This window comes from Hippoglossus hippoglossus, chromosome 14 (assembly GCF_009819705.1).
Source record: "Hippoglossus hippoglossus isolate fHipHip1 chromosome 14, fHipHip1.pri, whole genome shotgun sequence".
Taxonomy (NCBI): Eukaryota; Metazoa; Chordata; class Actinopteri; order Pleuronectiformes; family Pleuronectidae; genus Hippoglossus; species Hippoglossus hippoglossus.
Genome location: NC_047164.1, coordinates 3,196,224 through 3,212,903, shown reverse-complemented (window position 1 = coordinate 3,212,903; position 16,680 = coordinate 3,196,224). Strand labels below are relative to the sequence as shown.

Here is a 16,680-nt window from a genome sequence, read left to right as displayed (position 1 = left end):
ATAAAGGCCGCTCCTGAACGCTCTCTGACTAACGGCTGAAATGAAATCAAGTCATCTCAAGCCGAAGGAATGCTGCTCCGGCCCCTCTGATGAATGTGTCGGAGGAAACTCCTTCACACAGTCACTGCTACACCCGTCATTTTCCTACACAGTGATCGTGAGGAACAACACAAACTGTCTCCTGGTGAAACGCAGCAAAGAGACAGGGCGGTGAAAACCTGAGTGAAGAGCAGCTGGACGTGTCTGGTTTCTGAGAAAGTTTCCAGCCCAGTGGCGGCTCACTGACGGCTCACTGACGGCTCACTGACGGCTCACTGACGGCTCAGACTTCTGCATCAGTAACTTCCATCTCCTGACAAATTTGACGGCAACAGGAAACGGTTGTTGCACCAGTGGATTCAATTCCCTGCTGTGTTGCTGCTGGAACACGAAATAAACGAGGGATAAGTGAAGAGAAAGTTAAACTTGAAGCTCAACCAGACTCGAGTAAAGTTCTGACCTTTCACCTCAATCATGCAGAACTCCGGTGGGATCAGAACGAGGGAGAGGTTGATGTTTATGTTGCTTGGGAAAGAAAAACCCATAGAGAACCATTAGGGCCCTCAGAGAGTAACAACCTCCATCAAGGTTAATGCTCCGTCCCACAATGTTAAAGAGAGTAAAAATAAAACTCCTGCATCGGCCTGTTTATCCAGATCTGCTCCATAATGTCCCATCTCTCTGAAAATGTCATGGAAAGTAGTTTTTGAGGAATCCTGCTGACAAACAGACCCATGAAAACACGAGAGGACTCAGAAGAGCACAAACCTCCGTCAAGGCTTCTTAAATTCAATCAAGCTGCACCAAACTGTAAACACATTCGCAAAATATGCCAGATTTTCCCATGAGATATTCTCTGGGAAATTGATGGACCCCGATGTAAAAGAAAAATGAATCTGCACCAAACTTTATTGAGTTCTTTCTTGGTTCCTTTCTCTAAGTTTTGTGGAAATTCATTCAGTAGTTTTTTGCGTAATCCTGCTGACAAACAAACATTTAGGGAACCGATATTTCTGATAAGTGTTTGCAGCTGGTTTGAATTTAACGGGACTGTTGAGACTTGGTTGAAGTAAAAGATGTTTGAAACATTAGTTATGATTCGACGATATGTTTTCATAATGATCTATGGATACAGATGAATTCATTGAGTGGTTCACATCCATTTCTAGATTCACAGAATGAGCTCCAGTGACTGTTCTGGTTTTATAAAGTTCTCACAGTTTTACATAATATTTCTATTTCATTTATTTTGGATTCTGTTTCTATTCTTGCACGGTTACTTGTTGGTGTGAATTTCCCCTGAGGGAGATGAATAAAGGTACTTTTTTACTTTATCTTATCAGAATTCATCCTCTGGAGAACATACTGTGTTACATTCATTACTTTTAAGTATTTTATTACGTAGTATTTGAAATATTTTGACTTGGAAAATGCAGATTAACTCTTAACTCCGGTCCTGAAACTCTGATGTGACACAGACTCTCTCCCCTTGTTTCTCAGGTGAGTCAGCAGAGCGGGTGGAGGCAAAGCGTGTAACCCTCTGGGACCCTGACACCATCATCTGAGCGGGGGGTGCAGGGTGGAGGGAGGCAGGGCGGTAAGTCAGCACGCTCCTAACCAGAGCCACATGTTCTGTGGTCGATTCCAGCCAATCGGAGTCCGCCGGCCCCCAGGAGCCCACTGGATCCCTTTCAACACGAGGAGAGAAAAGTGTGTGTGGAGCTGAACTCTACCAGCGAGTGTGTGTGTGTGTGCGTGTGTGTGTGTGTGTGTGTGTGTTTTTAACAAGTGTGCAGGGCAAACTGAAAAATCCTACAACAGCACAGAGGCCAGTAAACATGAAACCTGGCTCACATGATCCTTATAACGCAATAAATATGTTTTTATATCTGCCAGTAGGAGCCAACATAAATTCCACAGTTCTTTTTGGCTGCCTGAGCAGATGTCAGGCCAAGTGTAAGTAGATATATAACACATGAAGTGTGCGTCCAAAGAACAGCCCATAAAACTCTATAAACTCTGATGTATGTGTTTTCATAAACCCTTGTTATAGTTTGAGAGATTTTTACAAGTTTGATCCCGAATGAAAAGGTCCTTTTACGCTTTCAATATTCAAACACTAGATATCTGGGACTTAAATACAGATTTAAATGGTTTTAGATGTTTTTAAACGTCCTTAACTAACAGCTAATATGTCTGAAATGGAAACATTGCACAGAGACCATGCAGTCGTTACAATATTCTAGTGGAGAATTAACTTTTGGTTTACTGATGATTTCAGATCCAGGTTTTGAAAGTTGAGTCTGTGTCTTTTCATAATGAATATTTCTTATTTTTGTCAGGAAGGTTTAGTTTAAAGACCGAAACCAAAGCGACGACTTGATCCTGATAAGAAAACAGAAAACGTCCGATATGATGAAACCACAAACGTACAGCTTTTACAGAAACATGGAATATTAAAGAATAACATCATCTTAATGGCTTCAGGTGAATTTGAGAACTTCCTTTAAAACCAATAAACAAACCGACAGGTTCTACTGAGCCGATTTATTGTGCAGATTAAATGATTCCTCTCAACAAGTCGTCTAGTTCGAAAAAGGTATAAAAGAAATGCATAGTTCAAACTCTCTATGCAAATTCATACGTGGTGAAAGTTTCACAGCAAACTTTTTTGAACTCCAGAATATATCTTACAAAAAGAAAAAGAAAAAAGGTACATTTCTTAATTCATTGTATTTTTTTTTACACTTAAAATGAGCAGTAACACATAATGTTGGACTCGATGATTCCTCCGGGACTCGTCTGTGGCTCCTCCTGCTCCAGCTTCTCTTTCTGAGAAAACTTTAAATCCACCGTTACAAAGTTCATCTCATGATTAAAACCTTCGATTCGTCCACAGAAGAAAATCCAACAGCTGAGACACTTTCTACAAAAATACATGTCGCCGAAGTTTTCTGGGTAACATGATTTTTTTTAAACGTGAATTGAAACACTGGACGACCTCCGGCTGGTGGAAAGTGTGTTTGTGAAATTTGATGATTTGACACTGCACCAAACAAATCATTTCATAAACGTGTAAATGTCTCACAAAGTCCTGTAAGTAACAAAGTGAACACGCTGGAACCATCAGGTCGGTTCGGATCTGTCCAACCGTCGGAATCCTTTCACCTCACTCCCACATTTTTTTTACGAGCAGCACATCTCGCTGCCAATAAAAACCACATGTGCCGTTAGTTGTGGGGAGGAAGAAAAATAATACTAGGCTTATTATGAACAAATTCATATTTTACACGACTGAAAACATTCTCGCTGTTGTCAGGAAAAACAACCAGTGGGTGTTTGTCTGCTGGGTCGGAGGCCTCAGTCGAAGGGTCCCGCGTGGGGAGACTAGGGCTGGTCGGGGGGGCTGGCGGCCGCGGCCTCGTCGTTGCTGCTGTCCACCTCCTGCTCCATGGGGCTGTCCTCCTCCAGCTGCTGGCTGGTGTAGTTGGTGATCTCCAGGAAGCCGCTGGGCTCCACCACCACGTTGGACTGGCTGGAGTCCGGCAGGATGGAGTACTGAGGAATCACCTGCACGTGTTAGTCACATCGAGGTTCTCAGTCACGGTTCAGCTCGGTCAGACACAGACGGTGTCAATGAGCTGATCATTTACTATATGTTATTTTTATAAAAATTGTAAATAAAGATGGACAACGCGTCTCCAATTCCTCCAGAAGTGAAGCCACAATATCCTGAAGGCGGCCATCTTGCTGTGATGACATCAATCACGAGTCAGTCTCAGGTGTCAATCAAGATGTTTATCATCAAATAACAAATCAAAACCAAACTTTCACTTGAACAAACATCAGGGTGAGAAGAACTACCTAAAGTGACAGGAGCCATATTTGAGAAAAATGCATTTAATGTGTAATTTGACTGTTTAGTTTGGTCCATGACCGATCTGCTAACATGGAGGAGGCAGGGGTTATGACCTAAACTGCAGCCGGCCACCAGGGGGCGAATGACAAGCTTTGGCTTCACTTTTGTCAGCAGTCACATCGTTTAATTGGTTATTTGATGATGTAAAAACAGTGGGAAACGTCATGATTGACAGCTGAGACTGACTCCTGATTGGTCGAGCAGGTGTTTCGGCGGGACTTCGATGCCACACCTCCACTCCACCATCACCTCTGTGCAGACTCCGCCTCCAAATGACGCCAAAAGCACAAGATGGCAGCGTTCGTATCTGAGATATTTTAGTTCAGGAGGAAGTTGACACACGTCGTCCATCTTTATTTACAGTTGAAGGTTCGACTCCATCCAAACATGTTTTATTAGACGCTGAAGATGCTGATGAAACGTTTGCTCTGTGACGTGGAGCAGATCCACACTAGAAGCAGCCGGTAGGAGAAGTGAACACATTCTGTACACTGAGCTCTGTAATTTATTGCCGATATATATATTTATGTGATACACATCTCACCTCGATTACCTCCAGGTCTGCCTTGCTCCTCTGTGCGGTGAGGCCCGGCATGCAGCTGAACTGCTGCGTCTTGGCGTGGGAGTGATGCATGGCGGCCCCGGAGCTGCTGATGAACTGGCCCGAGTCCAGCGTGCCGGACACAGCCTGCACCGCCAGGGCTTTACCCAGAGGGCCGCAGTCGCTGGAGGAATCCACCACCATGGGCTCCGTGCTCGGGTCGATCTCCGCCTCCATCATAGAGATCTTCAGGATGTCGGACACCGAGGGTTTGGCTCCCGGGGGCCCGGAGCTGGACTCGGGGACCAGTTTGGCCGTGGCCTCTGCGCTGCTGAAGACCGGCGATGAATGGTGGGAACTGCCGAAGGTGATCTTGGTGACAGTGGCGCTCTGTGTGATGATCGGCTGCTGCGGGGAAGATCATTTAATGAGGATAAACAAAAGATATCGTTAATCAACTTAATCAACTTGTTATAAGCGGAGAGGAGATAAGATGCAGGACAAGAAGCGTGTTTCATGTTTTGAAAAGAAGGAAACTTCAACAGCAGTTTTCTCCATAACCGGAGAACATATGTTTCCTTCTCTCTGAGGAGAACACAGGATTTATGGAGCAGATGTTTGCTGTAGCAAACAACTGAATTCATTTCAGCGACGTTTCCACTTCTCTTGCTGTGATTAATTTACATCCACATGTCAGAGACGTGAACGGCCTCAGTGCAAAATACTCAGGCTGCAACAGACAGTTGTTGCATTTATAGTTTTATTAAAACTATATATCAGTCAGTTGTTATTAATTGTTAAGTTTATTAAACAGTGATGAATGTTCCTCGTGCGGCTGCTGATATTAATGAATTTGTTATTTTGTCAAATCACAGAGATGGAGAGCAGAGCAGCAGCAGCAGTCTGAGGTAACAACATTCATCAGAGGTTTGTATCAAGGTAAATATGAAACATGTTTGATGCCGTGTGTGAACAGCAGACTGTGCACCCACAGGGTTTAGTGGTACGACCGCTCACCTGACTGGACACCGTCTTTTCCGTGCTGACAGGGTGGTGCGCCTGCAGTGGAGGAGGGTGGGACATGGGCGTGTGCAGGGGTCTGTGGTGGGACGTGGGCGCTTGCTGGAGCTTGGGGAGCTGCGGTGTCACCAGGAGCTTGGTCGGCGGGCTCGGGGTCACGACCTTGGCTACTAACTGGGCTGGTGCAGGCAGCGGTCTGTCCTTAGGGCTCTGGGTTAGGGTCTGGGGTTTGGGCAGAGTCTGCTCTCGTAGTTTGGGGAGTTTCTTGGTCAGAGGGGGGGTGGAGGGGAAGGCAGTGGAGGAAGAGGAGGGCTGGCTCATCTGAGGTTTGCTCTGCAGTTGAGGTGGCGGTGGCGGCGGCGGCACCTGGGCGGAGGTGGAGGTGTGCCGGCTCTGCTCGGCCTCTGCCTGGCTCAAAGGTGGCGGCTGAGCACCTACTGAGCTGGAAGTTGGCTTCACGGGATCTGCCGCTGGTTGAGAGGAGCGGTAGAACAAGCCCGTCTGAGGGTCCAAGGTGTCGCCCTCCAGATCCCCCACCTCCAACACAGTTTTACTTTCAGACGCCTGGAAGAGTCACAAAGACGCAGAGTGAGGGACGGCATCAGAAGAACAGAGGGAGGAATCTAACACTGTCTTCAGGGAATCAAGATAAAACACTATTTGTTCACATAATCAAATATTTAAGGCTCCAGAATAAATTTTGGACTGATTAACATAGATATCTTAGAAAAGTCCCACAAGGAGTGTCAGGACAAATATGACCTGGTTTATTTTTCACTTCTGCACAACTGGCTCTCGGATTGAGAGTTTCAATCAGCTGACTTACTCCTTAACTTTGAATTTAACCTACATCTCCATGAGCTCTGACCCTCACCATGTGGCTGACGTGCGAAGCTGCAGCTGCTGCAGCTGCTGCCGAGACGGCGGCTGGTTTGAAGTTGTGATCCTCGCCAACTCTGCTGACTTTACCTGGTGGGGGGGGGGGAATCACAGTCCAGCTGTCAGGTGATCTTCACGTTAGATACAAAGCAAATAAGGGAGAGCACGGTGTTGAAGAGTCCGTCATGTGACAGTAGGAGCGGTCGTACCTGTCGCAAGGAACTCGGTGCTGGGCTCCGCCTCTGAGGTGGAGGGTCTGGGCGACTCGGCGCTGGGCCTCTTCTCCTGGGTCAGCTGGATGGGCACGGCCAGCTGGCTCAGGTCGATAGTGTGCTGCCGCAGTTTGGCCTCGCCCTTCTCCTTCACTATTATATAATAATATAGCAGCAGTTCAGGTCAAATCCATAAATGATCACAAACGAAGCTCAGCAGTTTCTAATTTACTGTTCCTGTTAAGTTACCCTGCAGCATTTGATCCCCTGTATCTCTATGGAGCAGTGTTTTCAACAGAGGGGTCACAGTCCTACCAAAGGTTCCACATAATTACACTGATCCCTACGATGTATAAGACAGTGAACAAGAAGACAGCTGCTGAGTAAACATGGATGTAAACTATAGAAAAGAAAAATCTGATTTGTGCTATGGAGAAGGAAATGCATTAAAGGACACGTCATATGGAATCTAATGAGAAACACGGCCACTCCAACAACATGTGTTTGCTTACAAAACCAACACGTTGCACTTTTATATTTTCCAGAAAATGTAGGGATGATTCTCTCTGAGTCACTGGAAGACTTTTGATATGAAACATCTGTGCAGGAAATGATGCATTTATTTATGACTCCTTAAAAACGACGATGTCGAAGTTGAATTATTGCAAATTAGTGACTAAGAACTAAATCACTGTTGAATCTAATACTCAAGGCAACAGTGTGACACTGACAAATGTCCAGAACCTGAATTTATCAAGACAACTGGTAAATGTGCAGGAAGGAAATTAAAATGGGAACAACAATCTGGGAAAACTGTGAATTTTCTTAACAAAATATGATGAAAAATGTCAAGATAAATGATGATAAAATTAGGAATAAACATGTGACACTAATATAATCCTGTGTCGAATGCTTCTCTCTGTAGTTCAGGTAAATAAAAAGCTTTTTACCTGATAAACCTTTCAGTGGTTAACACAGAGAGATCACAAGGTGTTTTTAAGGTGGTTGACGGTAACAAACGAGGAAAACCTCCATTAAAATTACTGGATCTCTCACAATCATCTCTTCGGGGACTTTACATTCAGAATCGGTCTAAAAACCCCTCCCCACCCTTACATACTCCACGCAGCTCTTATCTCTGCTCATCAGACCCAGTTCTACAGGTTTGTCACACAATGAGCTCAGTGTGAGAGTCACAACGGAAAAACACATTGTTTCTGCGGGCTGGGAGCTTTTTAGCAGCTCCAGAAAGTCCAGGAATATTTGCTTGATGGCAGTTTGGCTGGAAACTAAAAGGGGACGGAGTGTTTACAGGCCCCTCGAGGCGCTGGAGCAATCTGCCCGATGAGATCAGGTCGGCTGACTCAGACAGACTTCTATCGGAGAGACCTTTTCTTTTACTTATTTTAAGTGCTTAAGTGCTATATAAATAAAGATTATAAAGGTGGTTTCCAATAAACGTTTAAATCTTCTTTGCTAAAGGTTGAAAGACTAAAGTTACGAAGGCAAACTGTCAAGAAGTGATGTATTTGGGTATTTTTGACAGATTCAGAGACGCTGGTTAACAGCAGGAATATTCTGCTCGACTCTGCAGAGCTGCTGTCGTCATGCTCACAGGTGATAATCCCCCCCCCCCCCCCCCCTCTTCCCTGGTTGGTTTTACAACCGCAGTCGTTCCCTGACATAAAAAGCTCACCAGTAATTTGTTGCAGCTCCAGCAGAGCTTTGATAGTGGAGGTCGCTGACTGGGATTCCCCGGCTGTCACCTCCTGATAGATGATAGTGGGAGTGGACTCCACTGATACTTCCTGCTCGGTCCAATCCTGCTCTCTGGAGGACAACACGTGCACTACAGGGTGCATTTCTGAGGAATGATGGGAGCAAACGTTCATTTACACAGTTAATGTTCTCATGAAGGCAAAAAAACTAACGTAAGAGTCGAGCGGCGCCAACTAATTCATCTCTGACCCTGAGCCACAGAGGAGAAGAAGAGCAGGATACCTTGAACGCTGCCGTGTGAGGCCTCGCCTGCTAAGCTGCTCGCCTCCGTGAAGCTGGCGACCTCGTCCTTCGTGGACCCGTCCGAGCAGGAGGCCAGAACATGACCCACCTCTGCGGCGCGCGTCACCTGCTGCAGCGTCTCTGTGACCAGCTGCCTGGTCTGTTCGCTCACCACCGCCGTCTGGAAAACGGGCTTGGGCTTGATGAGAACCTGGAAAGAAATGACAGAACGTGTTTGTAAAGCAGAATTGATATTTTTACAATATTAATTTCATACAAGACACAGCTGTAATGTGATAAACGTCCAAATTCACAACCCTTGTGGTTGCAGCTGACTCAGGTTGACAGGAGGCGGTTGTTATGCTGTCGGCTTGTTAAAGCTGCTTATATTCATAATAATAATACATTTTATGTATATGGAACTGTACATGCAAGCTGTGTCAATAGAACCAAGTCACTGATCTTAATTCCTCTTCATGACTGAACACAAAAGTTGAATTCAGACTAAATATGACAATTGATTTATGAGTTTGACTTTAAAACAATGACTCACTGTTTGTGAATGGACAAGAGGAAGTTAACGAGCGTATTAAAATACTATGATCTAATGTCACGAGGCTCGTTTGACGGCTACGACCTATTTTCATCCCTCAGCGAAAAAAACACCTTGAAAGTAGCACGATGGAATTAACTCCCTGAAAATATATATCCTGATAAATTCAGATTCCCTAAAAGAGTCAAAGAGAAACACTGCAGGACGATAAGTTGATCGTCTGAAATATGAGAATTTCTACAGAACCATTCACTCGTTAACTCTTCAAAAATAGACATAAAAATCCCCAGGAAGTGAAGACACGCCTGTGGTGTCAGGCTTCATTGTTCATGACCTGTAAATAAACCCCTGGAATCAAACCGACCCACTCGCTTTGCTGAAAGTTGACGTGTCAAAATCTAAACTACCACAATTACTACAAACCAACGTCATCCCTGTATCTACTTTAGAAGGTGGTGATATGTCAGTGTGGGGATTACAGCTTGTTGCTTTGTCTCAAACAGGCCAAAATACTATTGAATGCCGGTTTAATGTCAGAAACACGATCGTGTTGCAGGAGACAGACTCTCTACAGCTGTTTGACCTTCAGGCTGCTCAGTGCACAGACTGAAGGTCATAGTCATCTCTCTCCCTGAATGAGGGAAGTAAAGAGGAGGAAGAGGAAAGGTCAGCCAGAAGAACAGGGGATTTCTCTCCTTTGTGTCAAACTGATTGCATTTAATTACAAACTCTCACTTCTCTGGAAAACATCTGCAGGTGTCACCGGGTTAGTGACTGAACGTGCAGCTCACAGAACAAACCTCGCGTCAGTCGTTTGTTCTCATTTTCACAGATTTCTACAGAATTTCCCCTACAACTGTAAAATGATCTAAAAGATAAACTCGTGTTTGGTTGCTTCAGTAAACAGAAGCGTCCGATTGGCTGGTGGAGATTGCGTGTCACCTGCGTCTTGCCCTGCTGGCCGTAGACGATCTTGGTTGGGATGATCTTGGTGGCGGTGGCCACGGATCCAGCGCTCAGGCCTTTGGGCTGGGTGACGATCATCTTGGTGATGGGTCTGGAGGCGGTGATGATCGCTGGTTTGGTCCCTTGAACGGCCTGTAAGCTCTTCTCACCCTGAGGCAAAGCAGAAACACACGTATGTCTCTGCAATGAAAGCAGTTACACGTAGCACATGTGGGATTTAGGTTTTCAGGATATTTGGCGACACCAAGTGGCAGAATCAAAAACAACAAGGTCCAACATTTCCAACATGAGATACTGCAGTTACACCGCCTCACTTCTTTACAAACAAACGCTCACAACATCAGAATCATTTAAAAGATTATTTAACCATTTTGAAATGTATTATGTAATTGTTTTGTCTGTAAAAAGATCCCAGATAAAAAAATCCCCTTAAAAACCTACTTTTATCATAATAATACTAATAGAAAAACTCAATTAAATCATGGAAAATTGTTGCTACTTTAATTTTCTCTACAAATATCTGAAACGAAGGAGTTTCAATGAGATCTAGAAATTATAGAAACACACAACAAAACAATTTCTTACAGAAAAAAACCTCATTCTAATGTTCATGCTGTAATTTTCGAAAGAAGAATTGATGATGGATAAATAATCTGGACCAAAGCTCTTAAATATAAAGTTTGACTGACCCCCGCATTTAAAAGTGTGGTGACCACGTTCTTGCCCGGCAGCCCCTGGATGGTCGCTCCTTTTCCCGTCGTTTTCTGCACCACGATGACGTTCGGTTTGGACGTCATGGGGATGGTCGTGATCTTCGTCGTCGTGCCTGTGGAGGAGGGACGACGACATTTTATTGAACCACGACACGTCGCAGGGTGCGATACAGATATCGATCTGTTACAGAACTGTGTCGACTCACCAGACACGATGTTGCTGCTGATGATTTTCCCGCCCAGAGTGGCCAGCGACTTGGGCACAACGGTGATGATGCTGCCGCTGGTGGTCTTCACGTAGGTAGCCCCCCCGCCAGAGGCTGTTATTCTTGCTCCGATGTTGGTGCCGACAGTGGGTCGAGTGTAGGTTCCCTGGGAAGCTGTGTGCAGAGCGAGCCCACGTGAGAATACAGTAGTGAATAAGACTGGCTTTAAATGAACGGCATTAGATTTGGTATCACGGGGTGTAAGCGGACCGACCTGTGGGCTGAGTGACCAGCTTGGTGGTCATGATGGCTCCGTTGCTGCTGACGACCATGATGGGAGACGAGCTGCTGCCGGACAGAGCCACTGACGACGGCTTGGGCAGGATTTTACTGGGCTGAACCTGCTGAGTGATGATTTTCACTCCTGCACACAAACAAATACAGTTAATTAGAGCTCAGGAAAAAAAACAGAGAGTTGTTTGTCTAAAGTTACTTAAATACAGAGATATTACAGAGCTGATTAGTCATTTTAAAAAATGTGGTTTCTTAAAAGGTCAAGGAAATGTTTCATGACCAATTAAGGTTTAGTCAAAAAAGTATCTTACATCCAGAGACACAAAGAAAAACCTGAGATCTAGTATCAAATAAAGAGAAATAGAAGAAGAAAGAAAGAACCATCATGTGATGCATCCTTACCGGACTCCTGTTTGATCTGGATGGTCGGCTTGGTTCCAGTTAAGCAGGACGTGGTCTGGGTCTGACCGATGCCGGCGACTCCTAAAGGCGAGCCCTGCTGCAGGTGTTTGGGTGAGTGCTGTTTGGAGAACTGGGCCAGGATTTGAGTGGGTGAGCCCACCAGTGTCTTGGGTGAAGGAAGTCGGGCTGACGCCACCTTCACTCCAGCAGAACCAGAACCTACGGCAGTGAACACTGATGGTGAGACATTAGAGACTGTAGGAAAAGCTCATATTCTGCATCTGTGCCTTCAAATGAAAACAAATAAATATATAAAGTTTCAAATATGAAATGGAGGTTCTTGGAACCGAACACTTGACGTATGTTGGACCTACATTGTGCGACCGTTGACATGACCACCGACGGACTGGAGGAGACCACTGATGTCACGGCGATGGTGTTGGGGTTGGTGGAGGGGAACACCACCGTCTGTTTCTGCGTGGGCGCGGTCAGCATGGTGGAGGCGCCCAGCTTGGACAAGGCGGCGTTGTTGTGGGCGTGAGACTTGGACAGGATGTTGGGCACAAAGTTGGAGCTCGGGGAAGTCGTCACGATGATCACCTGATGGAGCAGAAAGACGATTGAACTCTGGAGCAGCGTGAGAAATGTGACCAAGCAGCGTGACTCACCTTCTGCGTAGTGGTGTTGGTGGTCTGGATGGTCGGCTTGGTGAAGGTGATCTTGACGGGGGACAGGTGAGGCGGCAGCGAGTTGGCGATGCTCTGCATGATGTTGCTCATCTTGGGGCTGCTGCCCATTGGCACCGTGATGCTCTTGGAAACCTGCGGAGAAATCTTGGAAACCTCCTTCAGCATCACCGGCGACGAGCTGGACGAGTTGGTTCGCCGTCGCTTGCGAGGCTTCTCGTCTTCGTCAGAACAACTCACACCTGAGAGGGAAGGTGAAAGATCAGGATGTGGCTGGGACGACAGAAGTTCTGACACTAACGATGAATGATAACTCTGTCTATTACTTTCTTGATTAATTTACTTATCATTTGGTTTATTCACCAAGAAAATAGTGAAATTGTCCATCAAGTCCAAAAACCAAGGATATGAAATGTACTATAATTATTTGATTGTTAATTACTATCAGGTCTATTTCCATTTGATATAAGACCCATTATGATGTTGAGACTGACTTTTCACATAGACCGTGCTCCCGCTGGGCAGCACCACCACGTTGGACGAGGGGCTGGGTGGTCGTGGTGACTTCACCGCTGCTCCCATCGCGCCGCTGGTCGATGTAGCGTTGGTGGAGGTGCAGGTGGTGCTTGTGTAGGAGTAACATACGACCACTGCAGGGGAGGAAAGGAATCATGTCAATTATGGTCTAATCGGTTTCAAGATGCCCTCAGTCCAAAAAAAAGTGTTTCTGACCTACCTTCTTTGTTTCCTGTTTCAGCCGGCAACAGAAGGGAGGCGTTCTGATTGGCCGTGGCGCTGGCCACCGCGTTAGCAGTGACAGTAAAAGCTGTTTGAGGGACCAGCCTCGGCAGCAAGGGAACGAGCCGGCGTCCTTCGATGGACCATTCAGACGAGCTGTTAGGACCGGACATGCTGAAAAACAGGTGACAAAGCATTTAGCTCCTACAATTCGCAGCCCAGAGGGGATCAGAGATGCAATAAGCTCATATTTGTTGGAGTGAACGTGGCCTTTTTAGTTTGAAGAGACAGATAAAGACAAACTTTTACCATCAGAAAAATCCACAAATGTTTTAACAGACTATCTTTACAAACCAGATAAATATTTAAAAGAGCCATTATCATGTTTTACCCCATTTAGGATGAATCAAAAATACAGCAGTTAACCTCACTTATGAACATTTCCCAAAATACACAATACACTCTGAAAGTTAATATTGTTTTCTTCTCTTCCTCTTTCCATTAACATCTGAACCTGCTGATAATCAGTCAATCATCTCAGAGCCCATCTGTGCAGTTAACGACCATTTGCAACTAAATCATCTGCACTAATGAGGATGCTATTTAGAGTGTTTCATTAGCTCACTGAAATTACACAAGAATAGAATATGACACACAAGTTAATAAATCAATCTGCTCATTCAATGTGCTACATCTCATAATGTTATGCACATGATAAATGACCCTCAAACATCAGCTGTATACTCACTGATAAGCAATTGTAGTGAGGCGCTCATCATTGACAGCCCGGCGAACTTCTGCACGATGGCGCTCAGTTGAGATTCTAGGAAGATGGTGGACAAAACAACATTAGCGTTTAAAATTTTAAGAAATTGTTCCTCTCACTCATCCAGTGTTAGAACATATGGGGGAACCATTACCCGAGGATTTTAGTGAGTTCTCCTAGAAGATCCTTTTTCTCCTTGGTCAGGTCTCCCTGGGCTCTCAGTGCGCTGATAACCCCGGCGTAGGCCTCCAGCTCTGAGAAACACAGAAACACACGTCAACCATCTCGTTCATCATGTGGAGAAGTGACGGTCAAATATATCTATACACAAATTAATGATCTTACCCAGTTTACGGAGAATTCTTTTGCACTCATCCCTGCCCAGGTCAAGGATGGTGGGCCATACCACTGGCATGGTACCAGTCAGCACTGGCTTCTCCAGCTGAATCATGGGCTGAGTGGAGAGACGACAATAATGCATTTATGAACAAGACATGTCCCATAAACCATTGTGCTGCTTGTGGTTTCCTCTCCGAGTCACAGGCTCTGTGTGTTTATCCTTAAGAGCCTCACGAGAGGAATGAACCCGGGGTTTTCTGAAGGGGGAACCTTGATGCATTTTAATTAAGTGCACTTGAATTTAATTGAATCTGTTCCCCCATAAAGAAGCTTTTCCCCCAGTGAACTGCTCTGAGTAATTAATCGGCAAATCAGCATCAATTATGCAGCTTTCAAGCAAAACCTGAGTAAAGGACCAATGAAACCGTGTTAACCTGCTGTGTGAAGGAGAAGAGGTGAATATAAACGTCTTTACTTGTTTTTATCATTTTTGCTTTTCTTTGAATTGTTACTTATGAATAAATCACCAAAATTAATTGATATATTGCAACAGTCAGTCAGAAAAGACAAACTTCCTCACTGCATCCATTTATGGTTTAATGTTCTGGTTGTTTCCAGACACATGAACAAAGTCTTGCTCAGCTCTTCAGGCATTGGAAGCAGTGCAGAGAGGCCTGTTTATATAAGTTATATTCAGGTATGTGTGATTTTTTTTAAAGAATTAACTAAATATTAATAAATGCATTTATAAATAGCCATCATTTGTCTGTGCATCTCCGTCAGTAGCATAGTCTGTTGTTGATTTACTGTGAAGCACATTACACCCTTCAGTTCAGTACACTTCACTTTGACATTTCAGTTAAGTTACTTGGAAATAACCATTAATCAACTTTGCATAATTTCCCACTTGTGTCCAAATTGTAATTCCACCACACACATTAATTTTTACTTTATACATTCACTGATTTAATACTTTAATCATTCAGTATTTATCTACGTTCTTACTATTAGTTGTTTGGTTAGAGTTGTCATTTCACAGTCATATACACAACTCTTACTTTATAACGTTAGTGTGCTGCACTGATTTCTAACTGTCCCTGGACACTGCACTGATGTCATCGTTGTTTACTTTCTTGTTTTTACTTAGAATTGTAGTATTTTCACTATTTTCTGCACGACAGTTATACGAGGCGACACACACAATTCCTGGTAGTTCAATTCGTTGTTGTTGTTGTTTTTTAACATAGGAAAAATACACATATCACCATAAATACACTTCAAAGAATGATGTCAACTCAATTAATGATTGTAGATGAATGGATCAGCTGCTGGACAAACAGAATATAACGAACCAGGACCTTATTCACTGGGTTTCAATCCCAGTTGAGCCCAGTTCGCACTGACAGCACCGCCCACCACTGGACGACCCAGTAACTACAAAACACTGGAGAGCACAGCACAAGGCCAAACACAACACAATACAAAAGAAAACCCATTTAGCTCAGATAACAACCGACAAGACGAAGACCACAGACGACCACAAACCTCACGTGTGATTATAATGTTGTTCTGCTATTTGAGATCAGGGGAGAAAAACATTAGGATTATTTATTCTGGCTCGGGGGGGTGGGGGGGAGGGAGAGAACGGATCTTCCATCAAATCCCCCCTCGTCCACGGAACAGCGACCACACACCAGTAAAACATCCAGAAAAAGACGCGGGTCATCAGCTCAACGGCGGGATAACGTCGTGTTTTTGACGTTAAAACCCCCGCTGTTAGCATAGCGCGGCTAGCTAGCTGCTCCCTGGGTGAAGCCACATCCATCTCTTACCATCTAGTTAGCAGCGCAGCTTCGGGGTAAATCCAGAGATCCACGCGAACATGGCTGGGGAAAAAAACAAAACACGTCGGGCCGAACTACCGCATCGTGTGGGGCGGGGTCCGAGGAACCGGGGCGGCGGGGAAACACACAAGTTACCCCGGGGAAAGGTGTCGGTCTCCGCCGAGGTGCTCCAGTGTTTACGTTGTGTGTTAGCTTAGCTTCGGCTGCTAGCTCTGTGGATGGAGGGGGGCGTCTTCTTCCTGGTAAGAATGTAGGGGTGCGTTCATACAAGTGAGGACGCGGTGCTGCCACCCACATGCGGGCGAGCGAACTGCAGCTTGCCAAATTTTAAAGGTCCAGTGTGTCAGATTTAGTTGACATGATTTATTGTTAGAAAATGTAACATAATTTTCACTTATCATCTAAATTGTATGAATTGTTTGGGTTAGGTTGTCTTTACTCTAGAATGGACCCTTTATATTTAAATACTTTTACATCAGTAAATAGTAATAGAAAATATAATCTAGACACAATCATATTAATATTGTGAAATTATTGAATGTAAATAGGCAAAAAAAGGGTT

General features: G+C 44.8%; 1 protein-coding gene across 13 annotated transcripts; it reads right to left on the bottom strand.

The window, feature by feature from the left end:
* Window positions 1-2,571: 2,571 nt before the first annotated feature.
* On the bottom strand, window positions 2,572-16,368 carry emsy (EMSY transcriptional repressor, BRCA2 interacting). Of its 13 annotated transcripts, none has more exons than XM_034605633.1 (21): window positions 16,216-16,368; window positions 16,107-16,165; window positions 14,281-14,389; window positions 14,090-14,189; window positions 13,918-13,992; window positions 13,168-13,343; window positions 12,926-13,081; window positions 12,414-12,673; window positions 12,120-12,345; window positions 11,746-11,979; window positions 11,324-11,473; window positions 11,050-11,223; window positions 10,820-10,956; window positions 10,107-10,310; window positions 8,612-8,822; window positions 8,307-8,474; window positions 6,608-6,763; window positions 6,394-6,488; window positions 5,517-6,083; window positions 4,503-4,904; window positions 2,572-3,609 (listed from the first exon to the last, which is right to left on the bottom strand). In XM_034605633.1, the coding sequence occupies exons 2-21, from the start codon at window positions 16,107-16,109 to the stop codon at window positions 3,427-3,429; spliced, it is 3,786 nt and encodes a 1,261-aa protein (XP_034461524.1). In that variant the 5' UTR covers window positions 16,110-16,165; window positions 16,216-16,368; the 3' UTR covers window positions 2,572-3,426. The 13 variants fall into 13 exon arrangements, with proteins under 13 accessions (XP_034461524.1, XP_034461523.1, XP_034461526.1 ...); XM_034605632.1 differs by having other exon boundaries at window positions 4,503-4,907; window positions 16,216-16,367; XM_034605635.1 differs by having other exon boundaries at window positions 4,512-4,907; window positions 16,216-16,367.
* Between the last annotated feature and the right edge of the window lie 312 nt (window positions 16,369-16,680).